This window comes from Pleurodeles waltl, chromosome 3_1 (genome assembly GCF_031143425.1).
Source record: "Pleurodeles waltl isolate 20211129_DDA chromosome 3_1, aPleWal1.hap1.20221129, whole genome shotgun sequence".
Taxonomy (NCBI): Eukaryota; Metazoa; Chordata; class Amphibia; order Caudata; family Salamandridae; genus Pleurodeles; species Pleurodeles waltl.
Genome location: NC_090440.1, coordinates 600,314,691 through 600,332,192, shown reverse-complemented (window position 1 = coordinate 600,332,192; position 17,502 = coordinate 600,314,691). Strand labels below are relative to the sequence as shown.

General features: G+C 43.8%; 1 protein-coding gene across 6 annotated transcripts in view; it reads left to right on the top strand.

Annotated features, from left to right (window-relative positions):
* PPP6R3 (protein phosphatase 6 regulatory subunit 3) overlaps positions 1–17,502 on the top strand; it is a 1,278,047-nt gene that overhangs the window by 79,697 nt on the left and 1,180,848 nt on the right. For all 6 annotated transcript variants that reach the window (XM_069223039.1, XM_069223035.1, XM_069223038.1 and 3 more), the window contains one exon: positions 16,586–16,772. In XM_069223039.1, coding sequence (XP_069079140.1) covers positions 16,586–16,772 — 187 coding nt within the window. The remainder of the gene's footprint in view (positions 1–16,585; positions 16,773–17,502) is intronic.

The following is a 17,502-nucleotide window of genomic DNA, read 5'->3' as shown; positions in this document are numbered from 1 at the left end:
GGGATCAACAGGATGGGAGGAAAAGCATAGGCAAAGATCCCGGACCATCTCATCAAAAGAGCATTTCCCCACGACCCCGGGAGTGGGTATCGACTGGCGTAGAACTAGCATTTGGCGTTCAGATTGGTGGCAAACAAGTCTAGGATCGGTTGACACCAGCATTGGAAGATGCCGTTGAGTACCTTCTGGTTGAGTTCCCACTCGGGCAGTTGTCGTCCGTCCTGCTGAGAGAATCTGCTAGGGCGTTGTTGACCCCTGGCAGGTGCTCCACCCTGAGGCGAATATTGTGCAGTGTGAGCCAGTCCCAAAGAGATTGAGCTTCCCTTGAGAGGGAGAGGGATCTTGTTCCTCCCTGCTTGTTGATATATAAAACATACTTTGTGTTGTCCGTCCTGACCAATACTGATGACCCTTCAATCCGTGGAAGAAAAGCCTTGAGCGTGAGGTGGATCGCCTTTAATTCCAGCAGATTTATGTGCATTCCTTTCTGAAGATCCGACCATCTTCCCAGAATGCGCATGTCTTGTAAATGGCCTCCCCAGCCTTCCAAGGAAGCGTCTGTGGTGATGATAAAATCTGTTATTGGCATTAGAAAAGTAAGTCCTTGGGAGAGATGGTGGGTCTGAGACCACCACCTCAAAGCCTGGCAGATTCTTGGTGTAACAGTTATTAAGTCGAAGGATCCTTGCGACTGGGTCCATTGGAGCTGTAACTCTTCGTGTAACTGTCTCATTCTCAATCTTGCTAGTCGAACTAGGATGATGACTGAGAAAATCATGCCCAGAAGCGACTTGAACAGTCGTACTGAAACTATTTTTTTTTTTCTGGAGATACGGACAGCCAAGTTGGTTAGTTTTTGCTGCCGTGCCAGAGTGAGGTATGCCTTGTTTTTGATGGTGTCTAATTCTGCACCCAAGAAGACTCTCCTGCACGAGGAAAGGATGACTGACTTCTGTAGCTTTACTGTTAGCCTCAAACTGCAGAATAATTTCAGGCAAGCATTTGTAGCCCTGGACGCTTGTAGTGAAGACGGAGCTTTCATGAGCCAGTCGTCCAGGTATGGAAACACCTGGAAACCCCTGTTGGAGAAAACCTGCGACTGGGGCAAGGCATTTCGTGAAAATCCGTGGAGCTGACTTCAGACCGAATGGGAGAACTTTGAACTGATAATGGGCACCAGCCACAGTGAAGCAGAGATATTTGCGATGTTTTTGATGTATTGGTATGTGGAAATAAGCATCCTGGAGATCCACTGTTGTCATAAAATCTCCAGGATTGAGAAGGTGTAGGATATCCAACAGTGTGATCATCCGAAAGGATGGTTTCCGAAGGAACTTGTTGAGCTTCCTGAGATCTAGTATCGGTCTCCATTCCCCTGACTTCTTTATCGGGAAGAACCGGGAATAGAACCCAAGACCTTTTTGCTGAACTGGAACCTTTTCTATTGCTCCCTTGGCAAACATTAGGAATACTTCCTGCTGAAGCAGGCAAAAATGGAACGGTCTGGATGTTCCTGGTGGATGATGCAGTGGTTTCTGTATGAATTCCAAGGTATGGCCTCTTGTCACTATATCCAGCACCCATTTGTCTGATGTTATGTTTTTCCACTCCTAGATGTAATTGGAGATGCTTGCTCCTGCTTGTTGATTGTGTAAATATTGGGGAAGAATAGCCGGTGCCTGGTGATGATCATTGTTTTCTGGGTTGATCCTTTTTTTGCAAACCCGGTCTTCACTTTCCTCCCTGTCTGGCGTATGAGGCAATGGATGGTTGTCTATACTACTGCTGATAGGATGGCCTATGTTGGGGTTGCTGATACTGCCTGTGAAAGGAACCTCGAAATGAGGTAAATCCTCTTCCTCTTGTACCCCGAAAGGGCTGTTTCCGGTACTGCAAGGTGCCTAGGGACTTAGCAGTATCTGCGTCATCTACATGCTTGCCAAAGAGAGATTCTCCGTCGTAAGGCATGTCAAGAATTCTGGACTGCAGTTCTGGTCTCAAAGATGTGGCCTTGAGCCCACCATGTCTGCGTAATACTGCAGCACCAGCCAGCGGACGAAAACCGGTGGAGGCTATATCTAGAGCGCAGTCAATTATCTCCTCAGACATACGCTCACCTTCTTGGAGGATCTTCCGTGCCTCTGCTTGTTTGCTTTCAGGGATGAGGTCAATAAAAAACCTGCATATCCGACCACACTTGTCGATCATAACAACCCAAGATTGCTAAGGAACTTGCTGCTCCTACAGTAATTGCTGACATGCCGGAAAATATTTTGCCCACGTTATATATTCTCCTTCCTTCTCTATCTGGAGGAGTAGAGATAGGTGTCGACGGGTTCTTAGAACGCCTTTGAGCCGCTTGAGAAATAACAGAGTCCGGCTTTGGGTGACCAGTGAGACATGCCGGAGAGTCCTGAGTTGCCTTGTATTTTTTTTGTCCAACCTTTGTGGCACTGGTGGGACTGTTGATGGGTTGTGCGTGATCTTGATACCCTCGCTCCATATAAAGTCATACTTGGAAAGAGAAAGCTATTTTTGGGGGGGGGGGGGGGGGGTGGGGAGAAAAAATAGATTTAATTAATGCCAGCAATCTAGGATGGGGAGCATGTTTGGGACAAGAAACTGGAGGTTTGTGAAATGTGGATGAAAAACAGAATCACATATAAACTGTTTGAAGTTGCGAGCAGGCTTATTCGCTATCCAGAGTTTCAGGAAACAGGGTCGTGTAGAACTTTGAAGATGGACATTGTCCCAGCAGTAACTTTTATCAACTAGTTAGAAGAAACCAGATCGAGGAATTTATCGAATTTGGCACAAGAAATATGGAAATACTGTCTAGAACATAAAATATCATTGTAAGCATAACATTTTCCTGGAATATGAAATGTAATAGACTGGAAATCAAGGAATTTGAGAGCTTGCTGCAATTGGAAGTTGAGGATGGATCTTTTCAACAAGATTGAAATGGCATGGGGTCCATTTAGAATAGATATTTTTGCTTCAAGACGGATTCATCAGTTGGACAGGTATGAGTTGGATTCCAGGTGCGGTAGCAATAGATGCTTTTCCTCTGGATTGGAGAGGTCTGATAGATTATGTTTTTGCACCCTTTTCAATGACCCTGAGTATTGGTTCAGGTAAGGAGGCAGCAGTGTTTGATTGTTCTGGTGACCCTGTTTTGGAGAACTTGGTTATGGTTTCCAATGCTTTTGGAAATACTGATTTGAGATTCCGTTCTTAATGTCATGAAAAGGACTTTTCATGGCAATATAGAGCAAGAAGATAGTCTTTTAGTTCAAGAGGGTTTATTGAACCTTCTAGCATGGAGAATATTGCATTCTGGGAGATTCACAGGCCTTTTAGGAACTGCTTCTGAGTTAATGAACATATAGGATCTTTAATTGTGGATCTGCAATAGCCGCAGGGCATTGTTTGGGGCAAGGAATTGTGATTAGTAGGAGCCCTTTGGTGTGCAGAGTAGTGAACAGAATTAGACTTAAGAGCCACCGAAGTTTAAATCTCATACTCTGTGATGTGAATGTGAGATTATTTCTAAATTAGCCAAGCAACAAGTACCCAGGAATATGGGAATTATCCTGGAAATTAGCAATTTAGTTATGCTTAATTTCAGTTAGAAGGGTATCTGATGTTGGTGCCATGGACATTTCAAACTGGTTTTATCAACCAAACGGTGTACTTTTTTTTTTTTGTTTTGTTTTTTTTGTTGTTTTTTTACATTGAAAAGTCAGTTTTCTATCCAAATTGTGTGGTGTGATGTGTGAAAGAATGAGATCTGGGTACTGGATAAGAGATGTGCAGGAGATGATCAAATACTTCTTTCATACATTAAACCTTTTAAAGGGGTTTCAAATTGAACCACTGCCAGATGGGTAAAATCAACAATGAAGGAAGAAGGGTTTGATTTGACTAGGTTTACAGCTCACGCGACAAGGGGTGCTATGGCAAGCAAAGTGTTCATCTGGGGGATGTTTGGAGGATTTGCTTAAGACAGCAGACTGGTCGACTGTTGATACGTTTAGGAAATTTAATTTTAAAGCTGTGGATCATGTTTCAAACTATGCATTGAATAGCTTTAAACATGAATAATGCTAGCCTCCTGCCTTGACATAATTCCGATTCTTAAAAGTTTACTTTTATAAAGAATCTGGATTTTATTGAAGATAAAGAGGCTTGCATCATCCCACCCTCCCTATGGAGGGAGATGATATGAATTACAAGAGTGTTTGTATTAGCGGCATTATTGAATTCTATTAATTGGAATGGTGTACATGAGACATTTTATCGAATTTGTAAAGTGTGAGTTGTTTTTTGAGGTATGTTTGCAGGATTTAGTTTCATTGTGTTTTTTTTTCTCCCATGGACATCTAGTTTGGAGTTTAAAATTTATGACCAAGTTCAAACAAAAGAGGAAGAAAATGGAGGATGGACAGCTTTTATGGATTAAACATTCTGTTATTGTGATGTTTCTGTATGTTTTGGAAGCTTTCAATGGCTGCTCAGAAGGCGGGAATAAAAGATTTCTGACTAATGCTCACCTCTTTGGCTTTACTAAACCTCTGACCCTTTAGGAATCGCAATTTTCCATACATACTTCTCCGCACATCAGCCAGGCCAGTGCGCAGTGACAATACACTATGCAACAGTCATCCCTTTAAAGGGCAAGCACATGGAAGAGGCACAGCATTGAGGCCCTGGTCGCACCTGAGTGACACCTCAGGAAGCCCCCCTCCTGCAATGGGCAGCAGTAGAAGCAGTATTGGAGGTGTTAATCATGCAATGGCATGACATTACCCCGGACAAATGAGGGCTTATAATTTGACATAGATATTATGTAGAACTCTTAAACACCGCCCAGCCACCAACCATTGGTGAGACCCCAAACAAGTAGAAAAACCATACACTTGAAAAAGGAAGCTACCACCCTACAAAAGAAAGAACTGTAGAAAAAGTGCCCCTGTCAGAAAAAGAACAAGTGTATACTTTGCCTATTTTCTTCTGTCCCGAACACCCTGGCCGGGTCTCTGTGCCCTGAGCAGATGCAAAAGGTTCCAGGTGACAGCACTGTAAGAGGTCATCCCACTTACCAGAAAGTACATGACAACTGTGGACTTCAAGGAGGTGTACCTGCATGTGCCAATTAACAAAAGTTACAAAGTTGTTAGTTTGTGATATACAAGGTTCACTACCAGCTCTTGATGTTGCTATTCAGAATAAAATTGGCACCTGGTTTGTTCACAAAGGGCCTGATCGCTGTTAAGGTACACCTAAGAAGAAAGGGAATCCAGGTTTACCCCTTCCTGAACAACTGACTTAAGCAGCAGTGCAGAGACAACCCAAACATTATTATTCAAATGCTGAATAAACTCAGTTTCTCCATCATGAAAAAGCCTTCCATAGTCCCAGAGTTTTTTTTTGGGGGGGGGGGAGAATTCTTGGAAACCAGGCTGGATTCAGAACTGGAGAGTCTTCCCTCTAGAAAGTAAAGGTACCTCAACTCTACAAGAAGGGGAAGCTTTGACAGTGAGGGCAGTTGGGAAATTCATGTGCATGATTGGCATTGTGTGAGGATAATGCCTGATGCAAACTCAACTAGGAATGGCTACAGAGAACGGTCACAGGCAACAGAGTTGGAAAGAACTAGTAGATGCAACAGAATGAGTACATAAGGAAATACCGTGGTGGAAAAGCAAGAACATCATAATAGGCAGACCTTTCAGAAAATCAACTACCATGTTTTCCGTTTCAGCAGACGCAGCCCACCCAGGGTGGGGAGTACACATGAACAGACTTAACATCAGTGACCTTTGGAGTCTGCAGAATGCACTGAAACACAAAGATCCTGGAACCTCAAAACAATGTCCTACCCATCAAGGCCGTCTAGTCAGAATTAAAGGGGAAGGTTGTTCAAGTACAAATGGACAACACTACAGTTGAGGAATGTTGACCACAAACTACATAAATTTTTGGGTGACTGGGACATGTGGGCACAGAAACATGTACAGCAGGTCAGAGGTTATCAATCTGATTCACTAAATTGGGCTTTGATCAAGATTAGTTCAGCCTTATTGAGACATACTATTGGTATCTGTATCAAGATGCGTGGACAGATATGAAATGCTATATTTGCGTCTCTGAATATTTGTTGGTGCATTGCTAATATCACATTGATTGAAGCCATTATGTCCTATCCTTATGTATTATTATAGGAGTTAAAACTATAAGGATTGATGTTAGCACGTATGTGGGTAAATTAAATATGTATAATAACCGGAAAATGGACTGAGGTTCTGTTTGAGCTCTTGGATTATGAAGGGTTTGAGCCTCTTTGAAGCATATTAGTAGTAGTAATCAGTACGATAGGTTGGTAAAGGACATTGTGTTTGGGTTAGCAAACGCATATGTATACTGTTAATTTTATATTTATACTAATGTATGTTGCCAATCTTATTTGTACCAGATATTGTATCAATTTAAGATACTTTAATTTTAAATAATACCATTGCTATGACTTGATGCATATATAGAAAAAAAAAAAAAAGACTTTGTCCAGGATGCCGAACAGCTGGTTGCTAGGAAATGTCACATCAGTAGAATGTAAACGTGATGGGTGGAATGGTTGAATTAATCAACCACTGGAACTGCATACCAGTCCATTGTTTTGTTTATTTTTTTTGGTATACTTGGATCTATCTGTAGGATGGTCAGGGTGATTTGTATAGGCATTTCCACTGATCCCTGTGGTAAAAGAAAGGTACAAACGGGCAACCATGATTTTCAGTGCACCATGTGAGCTTGGCAAGCATAGCTATCCGACCAAATGGAGCTGATCTAGGGTAATTTAATGTCACTGCCAGCACCTAAGGACATTCTAACCATGCAAGGAGGCAAAATGTTTCACCCGGAACCAAAAACTCTCCGCTTTGCAGCATGGCTCCTGAAAACCTTTAATTTGGATGCCTCACATTGGCCAAAGACCATTTATAATTATTATGCTACCCTTACAGATCTCTTTGGTGCTACTTATCTTTATTCAGACAATTTAGTTTTCTTCAGTCTCCTTTGTCTACTCTGTGCTCTTCTAAACCTGCAAAATAGTAGTGTTAGGCCAACTGTCCCCTTGTATGTAGGCATGATCCGTTCCACAAAAAATAAGATGCCCATCATTATGGGTAAAATCACCACCAGCTAAATTTGTAGTGGATACTGGAAAGCCATACATAATTTTGGCAGATGCTACTAAATGGATCTGGACTCTAAAAAAAAAAAAAAAAAAAAAAAAGGAGCCGACTAGGTCAGTTATCTTTGCTAAATGTTAGGATAATTATCTCTACCCTTCCACTCCATATTCTCCTGCTCAACTCTTCGTGTTCAGCATATGATTTTGTGTTGCTCAATATATTTGGCGATGATGGATAAAGTTATATGCCTGTAGTCCTAGATCCCTATCTTGGGTATGCTTGTCTTCAGACCACCCTCCTCTGTGATTAAATACTTAGTGTTCTAGTTTGTGGAAACAAAAATCCTGACTAGTCTGTCGGCACTGTTCTATGGGACATGGAACTAGCCTACTGTCTTAAAGCAACTATCTGATTTGTGTCCCTACCCAGCACACCACCACTCTGTTTTTTAGTTTTTATCCTTCTAAAATGGGCTTTATTATAAGTCCAGGTGTACAATATGCATTTTGTTTTCACTTTAATTAGATCTGTTCAATAGACAATTATTGCCTCTGGAAGAAGGCATTTACCTTAGCAAAAGTTTTCTTGGATCCTACACATGGAATACCTTTTAAAGTTTCTAAATTAATTGAAAATACTTCTGATGACGAACTTGGATTGAAGCAAATAATGCTTGTGGTTAGAAAGGGAACCTCTTATTCTCAGAATATATGTCTTAATATTTTACTTCCTGTGTGTTTTGGGGACAAATAAAAGGCTTTATTATGGGGCTGCCTCTTGTGTTAAAGAAAGATTTTCCTTACTGGATGTTGATGGAAGAATTCTAAGTTCCTTTAAAGTAAGGTCGCAGAGTTTCCAGGTGTTAAAGTGTAAAATGGTTTCTGTGTTGTGTTGGAAGTGTAGGCTATTTTGGATTTTCTGTTTGTAAAAACATCTAGCTCTTGAATCCTCTTCAATCAGTAATTTGTAAAGTGCACTACTCACCCATGAGCTTCTCAAGGCGCTGAGAAGCAGAATGTCATATGGTTGTTCCGTTATTCTTTAGTGATCATGCTCCAAAAATTCTCATCGTGAGTAGTACCATATATGTAAAAGATAGTTTAAGAGACCGAGTTAGCAATTGAATTTGCAGCAATCTATCTCCCTTTGTGTTTTCTCATGTGCCTGTGATGTCTGCAGTGCCTGCCCTGCCCTTCTTCAACTTCACCCTGTCCATCAGCGGACAAGACTAGGATAAAGGAGCATCGTCGCTCTAGGCCTCCTTCCTCAGAGCCTGCTCTGGCGTAGACGCTCCAGATGCTGCCTGTGCCCCTGGGTGTTGTCAAAACCCCCCCCCCCCCCCCCCCCCAAACAAAAGCCTCAGTGCTGACTTTGACACAGAGCCGGATCAGCTTTACGCACCACAGATTCTAACTTCCCCAAGGGCCTTGCCCTCTATTTCAGATCCTGACCTTTATTCTTATAGGTGGGGGTATGGTGAGGAATGGGAGTGTCACTGGACCCTCTGGAATAACAGCTACATGATCATTTGGACTGGCATATGAACCTGGGTGAAGCCAGTGGTCTGGATATTTCCTCCCAACACTGGCATGCTTTCTGCCTTTACTGTGGCTATGGAGGAGGGAGCGCCTGATTCCATAGTGTTGCAAAGAGCAGCTGAGCTCCTGGGCCTGAAGCTGCCTTTGGTGGCAGTCAGCACTAACCTCCTGACAGGTGCTTCAACCTGGAGCCTCATCCTCTGAACCCCTATTGCCTTTTAATGAAGCACTTACTGATGTCCTTCTGGTTACCTGGTTGAAACCCAGCAAAGGGGCTCCTGTGAACAGGACTATTGTCTGCTATCTGCCTGCTGACCCAGCGTCCCTGACTCAACACCCTGCCCCTGAGAGCTTGGTTATCCAAGCCTCTGCATCCCAGGACTTGTTCCCTTCCGCACTCCCAGATTGGGGTGCCAAAAGGTTGGCCCAACTTGAAAAGATGTTTTCTTCCTCCAGCCTGAACAACGCATGCCTTTGGGCTGTTACTCCCATATGTTGTGGGATATGGTTGCGTAATTTATGCCACAGGTCCTGGAGGAGGCCCAGGCTGTAGGCGCCAAAGCAGTTGCTGATGGAAGAAATGCAGCAAAGTTCACTATCTGTTGTGGGTTGGACATGACTCACTGGGAAGAGCGGTTGCATCGACAGTGGCCTTTAGATGCCATGCCTGGTTGAGGATGTTTGGCTTTTCGGGGGGTGTCCAATCTTTCTAGTCAGACTGGCCCCTGATGGGGGAATACGAGGCAGGATTTGCAATCTCCTGTTCAGCTAGCAGTCCAGCATGCAGACAGTCCAAACGGGCTAATCTCTCCCCTTCGAGAATACTCCTCTATCCATGCCACCATTGTACGATCGCATGACAGCAGATCACTTGGCACTTCTCCACAAAGAGGTTACAGCTCTCTTGGCCAAGGAAGTTGTAGGAAGCTGGCTCTGTATATACTGTGCCAAAGGTAGGTATAGTGTGCACAGTCCAGTGGATCCCAGAGGCTTTACAGAGGCTAAAGTAGATAATATTAATGCTCACTTGTGGTGGTGTGGTTGAGCGGTTAGGCTTATCAGAGGATAGTGCTAGGCATTTGTTCTACACAAAGTCAAGAAATGAGGCACTCTGTGACTAACTCCAGGCCAATGTTCTATGTATCAAAACAATATATAGGTTGAAACTTTATTTCTAGAACCTACAGGATCTTTGTTGCAGGTAAGTACAGTTTCAAGAATGTATCACTTTCAAGTATCAAATGCACTTTTAGAATTCACAAGTAAAACAGTTTACAGGTAAGTAATACCTTCCAGTTTCAATAGTGGACACCGTAATTTCTCATAGAAAGCTATGCAATCCTATGGGAGGAAATTTAACTACATAATTTGCAGGTAAGTACCCAACTTACGGTCCCAGTTTTTGGGGTTTAGTGTGCCTATAGGGCAAAGTTGAAGACGATACCAATGGTGCAATACTGGGCTTGGTAGGGGTAGGGGTAGGGGGGGTTGGGGGAGGGGGCGGGGGGGGGGGAAGTAGGATAACTGGGTGTTGGATCAGGACTAGTGGGGCACGACAGGTCAGCAGGGCCTGGTGAAAAACACAGCATCGGGTGCCCAGTGTTTTACAGTGAGGGAACCTGGGGGCGGAGGGGGGACAGGGAGGGGTTGGTTGGGTGTCGGGTCACAAACATGCTGCAGGTGTTGTCCAGGGAGTCGACTGAAGAAAACCAACTGCTCAACAGGTAAGTAGAGAGTCTACTGGATGTTGCTGTACCATCGGTTGGGTTCCCCAAGGCCAGGGGGCCGGAGGTACCTTTTACGAATTGGGAAGTCTTCACCAGAGCTGGTTGGGGTGTGGGAGAGGATCCTCTGGATTTAGGGTGCAGGCTCATTGTGTTGGTCAGAAGGTGTCAACCCAGGGCGGACTCTAGTTTGGCATCACCTGGGGACCTTCTCTGGACTGGTGGGCCACCTGGACATGGGCTGTGGGGTTCGGTGCAGACTGGGCATTACTCAAGTATCCGGGGTGGTTCTAGAGTCCTTTGTGGAGGTTTCTTGGGGACAGGGCCGCTATTCTCGGGAGATCTTGGTCCCTGGGTAGGTGGGCAGTCCTCTGAGTTTGTAGAGGTCACTGGCCCTGCAGGACGAATTGTCTACTTGTAGCTGGAGTTTTGAAACTGACAGGCCAGAAGGGATAGGGAAAAGTCAGTTGTCGTCTGGAGTCTTTGTTTGTGCAACCTTCAGTCCTCATTCTTGTCAGGTTGCCAGGAATCTGAAGATCAAAGTTCTGGGGTGCCCCTAAGTACTAGATTTAGGGGTTTTAGAGGGAGTCAGAGCAGTAGCCAAAGGCAACTGTCCCGCAGGGTGGCTACACCCTTCCTGTGCCCACTCCCTTTGGGGAGGGGGCGGGCACATTCCTAACCCTATTGGATAATATACTCCAAAGCAAAATGGGGATTCTGCCAGGAGGGGTTCACCTTCGCTCTGGGCACCCTAGGGGTGATCCTAGTAGGGGTGGGCACACCTCCTGGTGTTAACTAATTTTCTTGCCGGACCTGCTGCCAAACGTGGGACTTGGTCCGGGAGGGGGTGGGGTTGGGCATCATGCATTAGTTGGAGTTCCCTGTGTGGCGGTGTAACGAGAGTCGGGAGCCTTTGAGGATCACCACCAAGTGTTGCAGTTCCTGTAGGGGGGAGGTGTGAAGCACCTCCACCCAGAGCAGACTTTGTTCCTTATCCCAGACAGCACAAAGGTTCTCACCCCATGTGGTCAGAAACATGTCTGTTAGTGTAAGGCTGACAGGTCTGTGCCAGCCTGCCTCTAAGGGGTTGGGTGAAATACATGGGGCGTCTGTAAGATGCCCTCTGTGTTTTTCAATAAATCCAACACTGGCATCAGTGCTCACTTATTGAGCTGGTAAGTTTGATACCAAACTTACCAGTCATCAGTGAAGCCGTCATGGAGCTGTGGAGTTTGTGATGACAGACTCCCAGCTGATGTACTTGGAATGGCCAATGTCTAAGAGTGGATTGGACACTTTAGGGGCATATTGCTCATGCAGCTATGCCACACCTGTGGTGTAATGTACCTTGTCTTAGGGCTGTAACGCCTGCTAGAGGGATGACTTACATATGCTACAGGCAGTGATTTTTGGGCATGGCATCCAGAGAGGGATACCATGTTGACTTTACCGTTTTCTCCCTATCAGCACACACAAGCTGCAATGGCAGTGTGCATGTGTTTGGGGTGAGGTCCCTTAGTGTGGTATAATACATGCTTCAGCCCTTGGTACCATGGGTACCTTTTACAATAGACTTAGCTGTGTGCTTTGGGTGCTATTGTGAAAGCAATGGTATAGTTTAGGGAAAGAACACGGGTGCTGGGGCCTGATTAGCAGGATCCCAGCACACTGTCAGGTTAGCATCCGATATCAGGGAAAAAAGGGCGAGGGGTGGTGTAACCATGCCAAAAAGGGGCACTTTCCTAGAGGAGGCAGAGGGTCCTTGTGCCAAAAGTAGGTTGTGGTTTTTATTCCCGCTACTTTCTGGTGCCCAAAAAGAATAAGGAGCTCCACCCTATCCTAGACCTTAGGTCTCTCAATCTTTCTCAAGAAGTTCAAAATGCTCAATTGGACTCGGGTTCTATCAGCCCTGCACCCTGTAGACTGGATTGTAGCATTGGACTTCCAGGACACCTCTTCACATTACTGTCCGCCCTGCTCACAGCCATTACTTGCATTTCACGGTAGGCCATGAGCACTTCTCACCGTGCTCCCCTTCGACCTTACCAGCGTCCCTTGAGTGTTCACCATGGTGATAGCGGTGGCTGCAGCTCATCTGCACCAATCAGGGGTTTGTCTTTGCCTATCGTGGCTGGCTGTTGAAGGCGAGCCCATCCCAGGCTGTCTCACCTCCAGACTCTGGCAGACCCTCTGTATTCGCTTGGGTTCACTACAAACATGTCGAAGTCACACCTGACTCCCTCTCAATCTCTTTAATTGGAGCTGTTGTGGACACAGTGCAGTTTCGGGCTTTTCCTCCTGAGTGGTGAGTCCAAGATATTCAAACTATAACGATGTTTCAGCCTCTAGCCTGGATTCTGGGAGAATGACTGACGTTGCTGCTCATGGCGTCCTGCAACCTGCTGGTGAATCATGCCAGGTGGCATATGGTGGTGCTGTAGCGGGACCTGAAGTTCCAGTGGGCTCAGCATCAGGGTAATCTGTCATGGTCCAGATCTCAAAGGGAACTGCGTGAGATCTGCAGTGGTGGCTAATGAAACGGGATTGGGTCAGAAGCAGATCCATCTTAGGTTCAGTTAATACTTTTGTTGGCCCAGCATGGCTATGCTTTGGCCACTTTCGAGGGTTATTTGCCTTACAACTGCCTGATCAGCCTTTTTTGTTTAAATCCCCTATTGTAAGTAGGTTCCTTAAAGGCCTTACTCAAGTTTCTTCCTTCCCCCATTGGTTATGCCAGAATTGGACTTACATTTGGTTCTGGCATTCCTGATGTGTGCTCCTTTCGAGCTTCTCCACAATTGTCCTCACAAGTGCCTCACTTTGAAAACAGCCTTCCTTGTGGACATTACATTTGCCCATAGAGTGAGTGAGCTGCAGGCATTGTCCTCTAAGCTGACCTACCTTTCCACTTATCCTGAATAAGTGGTGCGTCACACATGCCTCCTTTCTTCCCAAAGTCGCTACGCCATTCCATGTAGGCCAATCTATCACCTTGCCTACTTTGAGTTAAGAAAGTTGTTAGCACTTAGTAGTTTTATTGGAGATCCTAGTCCATTGCAAGAACCTACTTCAAGACTTTCTGGAATAAAACATTTAGCTGAATGATCTAGACCAGTGGTTCCCAACGTGTGGTCCATGGACCTTTGGGGGTCCGCTGCTACTTAGAAAATTACCTAATATTAACATATTAGGTCCCCAGCTTTAAGTGATGACTTAGTGAGGGGGTGGGGTGGCCCCCGAATTCCAATAATGATTGTGGGAGTCCCTGGTTTCCAGTTATCAAGTGGGGGGTTCACTGAAGTCAAAGGGTTGGGAACCACTGGTCTGGACACTAAAGTAATTAGATACATCTCCTTTTAAAGACTTAACATGAGATGACACAAGTTGCATACAATTAATGACTGAGTTAAGAGAAAGTTATATGCCTGCAAAAAATTAGGAACAATAGACAAAATAATGATGGAGATGGAACTTAACATACCTGCATGAGAAACAAGTGGTTGAGGTTGATGAAGCATCGTGGTCAACACAACACAACTGCACTCTTGGATGGGTCAAAGGAGTGTTCAGATAGTGCGTATAATAATTCATACACAGGACATTTTGTCGCAGAAAACTATGGGGGGGGAAAAAACTGGATTAATACGTGTCAGTGTACCAGTTATAATTTTCATGAATTGAACAACCGTGAAGAGAATGCATTAGATACTGAAAGAGTAAGCATAACAAGTGTAAATAAATCAGATGCTAGTGGGTTTCATTGTTTTTTCTTTGTCCAGAAAGGTTTTAACTGTTATCAGATTCTTGTTATTAGTTCTTTTAGGTGACTTTAAATAGATGAAGATGTATTTTGCATTTAGCACTCCTATTTGGTAGCGTATCTAGAATGTCTTCGGTCTTTCAGGAGCGACTTTCACAATGTCTTGGGAGAAAAATAAGATGTGTACCGACCAAGAAATTAGCTTTTTAGGTTTGACCTTGAGGAGACAGTGTTTTTCTACAAACAAATTATGGCACCTCTTTGGTTGTTATGAAATGTGAAAACACTTACTTTGTGATAGTCTTTGCACCCTTTGTATGATTTGCAGTCTCTTCTTTTCAGCACTTTGGAACAAAAGCCCAGAAAAATTTAAATGGGTTTGTTCCCCTGACTTCCTGGAAGACCCGCACTAGTTCCAACTCTGTGATTGGTACAGAGTTTCTCAAATGACTGGAATACCTAGAAGCCATGAAACCTTAAGAGTCTAGCTGGCCAAATTCCTCACCCAAAGTTACTGCTATGGTTGAGTTCAAGAACCTGTGGAGCTGTTTTCCAGCAATGTATTTTTGTGAGGACACTGTGCCGTTGATATCCCTGATATCCTTTTAATTCATATATCTCCTCCCATCCAGAATGAAAATGTTTTTGCTGCTCAATTCTACCAATAGTTACTAGGGTGGGAAATAGCAAAGGTTATGTTGTTGCAGTAACAGTTTAAACCTTTGCCTTAAATTGTGTTTTTGAAATGTCCGTTTAAAACTTCCATTGGACCCACAGTGATACTCCTAACTCTGTTCCTTTTATGTACTGCCTAAGCCGTGGGTAATGTGGGTAGCCCCGAGTTCAGCTTGAGGAAAGTACACTACAGCTGTCTGCAGCATTCCTGATGCAGACATCTGCATTTGCTACCCCCCTTTCCCCTTCCAAAAGACTGTAGTGTATGTTGACCCACTGTGACATTTGCCACAAATACAAATTGTCCACTAAAAGTGCAGGCCACAGAAGGATCTGACTCCTAGGGAAGCCAGTGAATCTAGGAGTGTAGCTAGGAGCCTGTTTTTGTAGAATGCTTTAACGTAGCACAGAGATTTAAAACTAATCCTTTGAGTCCCCCCTCCTTTTTTTTTTTTTTTTTTTTATAAACCTGTGTGGGGAGTCCAAAACTGTTGAAGCAGAGGCCTACTATCTGTTTTTGGATACTTTGAAGCCTTGTTAGCTAGCCTGCCGGTTCACCTTTGAATAGAGCATTACAATAGTCTAGGCAATCAGTCACCTGGACCACCACAGGGTGCACAGCATGTGGGAGAATCAGAAGGGTTTTCCTTAACACCTGCAGCAGAAAAAAAACGGGTGTAGGAAGTTCACTTATTTAACAGGAGGTGAATTGGTCTCTAAATAGAAACAAATAACTGTACCTGCTAGACCGGGAGAGTTAAACCATGATGAGGACCAAGGGTCAAGAGGATAAAGTCTGCCAGATAAATAGTTACTGACTCCACACCTGTTTTTGGTTTTATATTTGCTTTGGCCGTGAGATACCAGTGGTAAAGTAGAGCACCAACTTTGTATTCTGCCTCTCTGGCTCCAGAAATAGTCTAGTAACTGCTCAGTCTTTTGGACTCTTGAGAAAAGGTAAATCGTAGTGAAAAGTAGTCTGTGCCATATTATCTTTGAGTTGAGGTAGAGACAAGCTATCAGATGTCACGATCATGGGTGGACAATTTTAATCTTTATTTTATTTTTTTACTGTTTAGAGGCAGTGGGGAAGCCTTTGTTTGAGCTCCTTTAAACACCCCATGCCCCAAGATAATGATTGCCTTTCTCAAACTCCTGCATTTGAGGGGGTTCTGTTGTGTGCAAAATGCTGTTGACTGTCTCAAAAGTATTTAAACACTTTCCTATGTATACCCTTTTTCCCTTCTGTCCCTTATCAATACATTAAGGACTTCCTCGAATTGTCTACAGCTAAGTTACCACGGTGATCAGGTTTAGACCCAGTTAGTTTAGAGCACCCGAAGTGACTTACCCAGTACTTCCGAACTACCAAAGTTATAGTCCTGTGGGAGTGGTTTCTTTTTTTTTTTCTTTTTTTTTTCCCCTACTGACCAACCACTACTGGAAGTAAAAGGTCCTACAGGGTATCCATACCAGAGTTTTATCAATCTTATCTTGGAGCTGGTACATGTTGAATTTTGCTTGTGTTGGAATTGACCTGCTATATCAAGAAACCTTATATTTTAAGTGGCAAGCTCAGACATGTTGAATTTGTATGGTATATTAATGCTGCTAATTGTTTCATTTTCTAATCGCTTCATACAGTTACATTTTTGTGCCTGGCTAATTGCTGATTATTTTTTGTTTCAGATATCCAAACTTGTCTTGTGAATTGTTGACATCAGACGTCTCTCAAATCAATGATAGACTGGGCGAAGATGAGTCTTTGCTTACCAAACTCTACAGATTTCTTTCAAATGAATCTCCTCTCAACCCACTATTAGCCAGTTTCTTCAGTAAAGTGCTTAGTATTCTTATTAGTAGAAAACCAGAACAGGTAAAGTTACTGGACAGCATTTCGACTTGCATCCCAAATTATTTTTTTGTCCCTCTATTTTGTCATAGTGTGAATCATTTTTAATAATATGTGCAATGTGTTGGATTAGTTTGTATATGTACATTTGAGGCTTAGATTTCAATATTTGTTTTGTCATACAAGGTTGGAAGCACTTGCTTCCAAGAGCTGCTCCTCAACTTTCTACTGTAACTTGTAGTCAGAGGCATATATTTTGGGCTTGATCGTTTTTCAGCATATCTGGTGCTTAAGAAAAATCACAGACCTTATTTTTATACTAAATCATGCAGTGTATGGTCTATTTGCCCTCTGGAAGCAGTCTTTATGGTGATTTGGTTCAGTAAGGTGTTAAATTGTTAGGGTTACATTGTAAAGGGCTCTACAAGGCTCTCTAGGTATCTCTCCTAGAATAAAACATAACTAGAATAACAAATAGGTGGCTTGGGGGTGGGGGGGGAAGGGGGTTCCTCACCTTGTCCCTCAAAGTTGTTTTCCCGTACCTCTTATCCCCTGTGATTAGTTGACATTGATGTACCCTGTACATCAAAGGAAGGTTGATTGGCTCCTGGGATTTGACAGGTTTGACTTAAAGCTCTGTCGGATTACATCCAACAACAGTGTTTCAGTTGGGGGTGGGGGGGGGGAGGAAATACACAAATTATGAATAACTTAAAAGAATTATTGAAATAATGACAGTTCATAGCCGGTATAT